At 41.9% G+C, this 6,389-nt stretch overlaps 1 protein-coding gene across 1 annotated transcript in view; it reads left to right on the forward strand.

The window, feature by feature from the left end:
* The window catches only part of asb6 (ankyrin repeat and SOCS box containing 6), a 9,562-nt gene extending 4,843 nt beyond the window's left edge, over positions 1-4,719 (forward strand). Inside the window, exons 4-7 of the mRNA XM_037681187.1 lie at positions 915-1,021; positions 1,334-1,442; positions 1,529-1,615; positions 3,958-4,719. Of these exons, the coding sequence (XP_037537115.1) occupies positions 915-1,021; positions 1,334-1,442; positions 1,529-1,615; positions 3,958-4,679 (1,025 nt within the window). The 3' untranslated portion in view covers positions 4,680-4,719. The remainder of the gene's footprint in view (positions 1-914; positions 1,022-1,333; positions 1,443-1,528; positions 1,616-3,957) is intronic.
* Positions 4,720-6,389: the final 1,670 nt, after the last annotated feature.

The following is a 6,389-nucleotide window of genomic DNA, read 5'->3' on the forward strand; positions in this document are numbered from 1 at the left end:
TATTTATTGGCGGCTTTGGGTTTGGGTTTTGTCTTCTGTTTATTACATTTACGATTCAATACAACAAGATAAACAAATGTAAAAGGTAACAGATGGTTGTAATACAGTAGTCCCTGGTTTATTGCGAGGGCTCCGTACCCTGCCCCTTTGAAACTGTGGTTTCAAAGTGTGTTTTGGTTGTGCACATTGTTCAAATAGTTTTCATGTGTTCATATTGTTACATCTTTAGTGTGTTTCTGGGTCTTAGAAAGACATTTATGTATTTATATTCAAACCAACATTTACTGACACGTGGTTTAAAATTTTGAAAGGATCTTAAGTGTGTAGTTGATCCCAGTGTCTGCATATGTATGGAGACAAAATAGTCCCACACCTGAGAGAGAGAGCTCTCTGTATGTGAGTGCAGCTCAGCAACACATCCGTCACATGTTGCTGCACCTGCCAGGACTCAGACAGACTGCTCTGGTGACCTCTGGTGGTTTTAGACATGTGTTTCCCATGGGACATAATTAGAGGATTCTTGCACGGGCTGCTTCATTATTCTCTCACATTTCTTGAACGTCTTTCTTCTGTAAGTTAGCACTGACAAATGCTCTGACAAGGCGTGCAGAAGTGCTCCAGTTTCACCTTATTTTCTAGTATTGCCACTGCTTGCTCAAAAGTAGGCCACAGGCTTTCTAACATCCACATGACAGAAACAAAGCTTGTTTAGTTACTGGCCCATATTTAAAACATTTGCTTGTATTACCTTTGTTTTTACTGTGTACTACTACACGGGTCACATTTTATTTAATGCAACACTTTGGGACCAGCTGTTCATTTTGTTGACATAGCTTTATATAAATCTGTCCCATTATCTACTTGTGATAAATTCTTATTTAAGATGTTTGTTTTTTCTCTCTCTCATTCTGAAGACCCGGTGTCGTACTACAACCCACTACATATAGCTGTGTTAAGGAACAGGCCACATATGGTGAGGCTGCTTGTTGGGCACGGAGCTGACATCGAAAAACGGGACAGGGTGAGTATCAGTGTCCTCTTGTGTCCAGCTCTTTCCCTGAAGTTTAAACCACAACTACAAATTAAAAAACACAACGTTTGGGGAGAAAAAAAAAAAAAACGCAATTACATTAAGCGAAACTGGAAGAGGTGGGAGGTTCAAACGTCCCGTCGTCCAATCAGCGATGTCTCATGCTTCCCACTCTTCTGATTTTGCTTAATATAATTGTGTTTCTTCAAATGTTGTTGTGATTTTTAATTTGTAGTTGTGGTTCAAACTTCAGGGTCACCGTAGTTTATAGTGAGGCTTAAATACAAATACTCTGTGTTGTAGATTCATGAGAGCAGTCCTTTGGACCTTGCCGGTGAGGAGTCAGAAAGACTGCCCTGTCTGCTCACCCTGCTGGACCTGGGTGCTGACGTGAATGCCAGAGACAAACATGGTAAGTTTACATAAACTGGTGTAACAGAAAAGTATTAGTCTGTTTATTTCTTAAGAAAGATTCATGCTTTGATCTTGTCTCTGAAGGGAAGACACCTTTGCTCCACGCATTAGCAAGCAGTGATGGACTGACAGTCCACAACACGGAGAACATCCGGCTTCTACTTGAAAGAGGTACTTATAGTAATTTTAAAAGGACACACATTGTTATCACACTTATTATTGACACAGGAAGACAAATTAAACTGGAATTAAATGGGTTTATGTGAAGTCAATATCTTATTTTCAGTAGACAGCAGTTGGCGTGATCTCAGTTTAGAGAACTGGGACAAAGGTCTCATGCAGGAGTTAAGCTGATGGCTACTCAGCAGTGTTCATTCAATTTCCACTGGGTCAAAAACTCAAACTTATCATAGCCACATATTTCATTACCATCAGTGGTGGGCACGGTTCTGCTAATCTGCTATAAGCAAAACTAACTTCCTTTAGCGGATTAGCGTCTTCGCAAACTTTGGAAACCTTCAGCGGAAATAGCTTCCGCTAAATTTAAATCCAATAAATTCAAGTCCGCTCATTTTTTTTAAGGACAGTTCTCCACGCCAGGCGTACAGGAGAATGGACACAGAGCGATGCTGAGCTAAGTAAATATAAGCACCACCCGGTGATGTCACCACCCTCTCAGCAGTGCTTTTCCTCTCATATCTACTGCAAGCAGTCTCTGACTCATGCTGTCACTTTACAGCCAATAGCAGAGACTTTAGCATAAATACCAAACCAGAACAGGAAAATAACATGAAAAAACACTTTTCACACTCAGAAACATTGCACACATAATTCCTACCCAGTGTGCTTTGCAACACTCACACTGTCTCTGGGATGTGACTCTCTCACATTTTTTCCACACATCTTTACTTTAATACAAACAGATTTATTACTGAGAGAATATTGATGATGACGCTCAGCAACTTTGTAGTTTATAGAGGTAGTTAACTACAAAGAGGATTAGAGAGACGTCCAACGCACATTGAACGCATCACTCTTGTTTCAGCACAGCAGAGTTCTGCGCCACCTCTTTGGTTCTGAAGGACCAGATTAATTTCTGAAAGCTCACCTCTGAACCAGACATGGACACTTTACTTGAGAATCACAAATGAAACAGTTCATAAACCACAATTGTGATTTATGAACTGTTTTAAGTCGTTTTGTTGTCACATTACAGACAGTCTTAGATCGACAGCTGCGTATGATAAAAGTTAGCGCTTCAGCAAAAAAAAAAAACTATATATATTTGTTTAATGTTAGTGGAGCAATCTTTTTGGTTAGCTGTGCCCACCACTGATACCATGTGCTCATTTTACACAAATCTATAAAAGCTAAATATGTCTTCATTTATTAACATATCTTCAAACTTTCCTCAGTTACTTCCGTTGTGTCAATCAATCCAAACAGTTACTAGAGATGGGCATATGAAGTCTTATCAAGCTTTTAAAGCTTCTTCCAGATTGTACCAAAAAAAAAGAAGATTTGAAGCTTCAAGGCCTCAAAGACCGACCCGACCAGTCACAGCTAGTGGTCAGCTGTGGTTTTAACAGCCACAAAGTCCCTTACAACAGTCATCTCACTTTTGGTGTTTCATTGGGAAATATGAATTCTCAAACTACATTGGTCATGTGATCACATATATTTGATACAAGCCTGATCATAGTGTTTCAGACAAGTCAGCTTTAATAGAGTGGAACTGGCTTTGAGGCCTTAGCGGGCAACTGTGACTGAGTGGTTAGAGCAGTCGTCTTCCAATGCGAGAGTTGCGGGTTCGAATCCACGAGCAGTCATATGTCGAAGTGTCCCTGGGCAAGACACTGAACCCCTCATAGCCTCCGATGTGTGTCCCATCAGTGTATGAATGTGATAAAGCTCTGATTAGTCTCTTTAGAATGATTTGTTCAATTAGCTTTGTAGAGATCTAGTAGAGTGCTGTGTGAATGGGTAAATGAGGCACAGATTGTAGTGAAAAGCTCTTTGAGTATCTTGAATTAAGATAGAAAGGTGCTATATAAGTACAGTCCATTTACCATTTACTTAGTGTTAAATATTCCATCTCTAGTAGTTACTGTAAAAAATAAAATACAGTGAATTAATAGTTTATGTTGTCGTGCTTGGTAACATTAATCTTGTCATTTTGGGAAGCAGATTATTTTTTCATAGCAATGTGCAGTGTTGCTAATAATTAATTAGTTGGTAAAAAAATTACTTTGATATGGAAAGGGTTGCCAGCTGTAGTTTGTTGTAGGAATCAGAAGCTGCTCGTTGTGTAATGTGGCTTTTCATTAGCTTTGTTAAGGTTGAGAAAACAGAACACCCTGCCTAAAAATCAATCAGCGCTCTTATGTATAATGACTGTTTGTTCTAAATTCACGTAAATAGTTAATATGCTTGACCCACACAGGCATGCTGTATGATGTTACTTTGTTAAAACGGATCAAACGTGTTAACTGGTGATCCTTTCTTTCCTAAAGGTGCTGATGTGAAAGCTTCAACAGTAGACGGTGAAACGGTCGAGTCGTCGTTGGTGTTTCTGGTAAAGGAGGCTCTGGAGGCCAGTGTGGAGGATGCCGCTGAGATTGGGAACTTCTGCTTGAAAACCACCCACCTTCTGCTGGCTCACGGTGTGGACCCCAGCTGCTGTCTGAATGAGGATGGGGAGCCCTCTCTGACTCAGACGAGCTTGGAGCACTTCGACCTGCTCTTCCCTCTGGCTGTGCTCCTAATCCAGAGCGGGGCCTCTTTGGTTTGCTCCCATCACAGTTACTCCTGTTGGTCAGGTTACAGCCTCCTCTTCCAGAGGCTCCAAACAGCCCTGCAGCAGTGCTCGGATCAGGCTCGTGCCTCTGAGCTCCAGGAGCAAGCTGAGCTGTTGCTGGACTTAGCGAGGGTAAATTTCCCCACATTGCAGCTCTCTCCTCGGCTGGAGCTTCCTGCACCTGCCCACGACTCTCGCACTTATGCTCAGGCTCTTGTGGACCTGCACAGTCGTGTAGTGGCACGTGAAGCAAGCCCGCCACCTCTACGTTGTCTTTGTAGGGCTTTTATAAGAAGTCACCTACAGCCCTGGCCTCTGGAAAACAAAGTCAAATCATTACCTTTACCCGACAGGCTGAAAGACTTTCTTCTTCCCGAGACCACATACACCCCGAGGCCTGGCTGGGACTGCTTCAAGCCGCAGCAGAGCCAGCAGTAATATTCCCCCACTGCCTAGTTTTTCTTTTGTCTAAAATCTGAAATGAAAGTGTGAGCATCCCCGTAGTAATTTGTGTGAAAACACTGAGGCTTTTCTTTATAAATAAGGCAAAAATCTTAACATACCCGTTGAGGCCTTGGCTCTGTTTTTATTGTCTGTGCCAAATTTACAGACAGATTGACCTGTTTGTAAATTTTTATTTCAAGGTACAAAGTTGTTTTTGTACAGTCAGTCCTTGTAATCCTCTGGTATGTTTACATTGATGTACAATTTAAGATGAGTACGTAAAAGGTGCAGTACAAAGTAAGAACCACCAGATGGCAGTGTTGAACCTGAGCATCCAGGGGACTGTGGGTAGAGTGCAGTGTGCTCATTAAAGTTGATCCAGCTTGGTGGCTATCTATATTTTATCTCTTCAACGTCGAAGTGGTGTATTGTGTAATTGTTTTGTCTTTTTCAACAACTTGAGGATGGAATAATTAAAAAAAAAAAGTGTTTCACCAAAACTGCTCTGTTAGCCTATTTTACATTTATATCTGGTCTATAGGATTTTGAAACTAAATGATGTTTGTCCAGTTCATGAGAGTGGAGCGCTCACACACTCAAAGGCTAACAGAAGAAGTAATGGTGCATATGTGCCTCATGGTTGTGCTCTTACACTGAACCTCAGAGTCACTGCTCAGTAAAGAGGCAGGCTTTAGATGCTGGAGCACAGCACGCTCCGTGTGCCTTTAGTTGCTTTGACATGATGTGGCTGCTGAAGTAGAAAGGTTTCCCAAGCATTCTTAATCTTTATGTTTAAAATCTAATGAATTTAGGGACTATCTTTTGCCTCTTTCAGTCCCTCATGTGCAAACCTGCCTCTGTTCATTACTGACGTGGAAACCAAATAAAATTGCTTAAAATGTATTATGGTATCGAAGCACACATGTGTTTATGTTCATGTGTGTGTCGAACAAACTAAATAGGACATTGTGTTACACAACTAACCCCTTCCTGACATTGCTGAAGCTGGAGTGGCTCCAAGGCTTGCAGGCGCTCCAGCTCCTCTTGGTTATCTAGGTCACAGCCTCTGAGGAGAGGAGCCTCAGCAGCAGCAGCAGCAGGGCTGCATGACACACGCTTCACTCTCCTGTCCGTCTGAATCTGCCTGCATACTCTTGACAAAACCTCTACACCGGCTCTGGTAGAACGAGAGAGGGTGGGAGGCTGCAAGAGCCAGAATAAAGAGAGAGGGAGAAAATGGGCATTAAAAATACAGAGATGGGATATGTGGAATGGTTGAGAGCGAGCGCTCGTGGAGGACAAGATGGGGAAAAAGCAACGTTAGGGTAGATCTATGCCATTCACTAGCTGTAGGAATATAATCAAACCAAGCAAAAGTGCACAACACTGACATAAACAAGCTTCTTCCATGGACTCCAGTCCCTGCTTGTAGACGGTGATAGAATGAAGATAGTGGGGGGAGGGCTAAGCCACTACTCTCCATCCAGCGTTTATTGGAAAACAGTGCGAGTGAAGCTCTGTACTGAAATTAGTTATTGATCTATTCTCTCCCTGAAGCCCATGGGCCTTTCCCACCACACCTGCTTATTCTCTCAGCCTTTTCTCTCAACGTCTTTAAACCCTCTGTGTTCTTCTCTTTGTTTTGCAGTTTTTGTTTGCTTACTTTGTTCCTTGTATGGAGAGCTGATATATTTTTTTAAATGA

The sequence above is a fragment of the Nematolebias whitei genome, chromosome 8 (assembly GCF_014905685.2).
Source record: "Nematolebias whitei isolate Nwh7 chromosome 8, NemWhi1, whole genome shotgun sequence".
Classification (NCBI taxonomy): domain Eukaryota; kingdom Metazoa; phylum Chordata; class Actinopteri; order Cyprinodontiformes; family Rivulidae; genus Nematolebias; species Nematolebias whitei.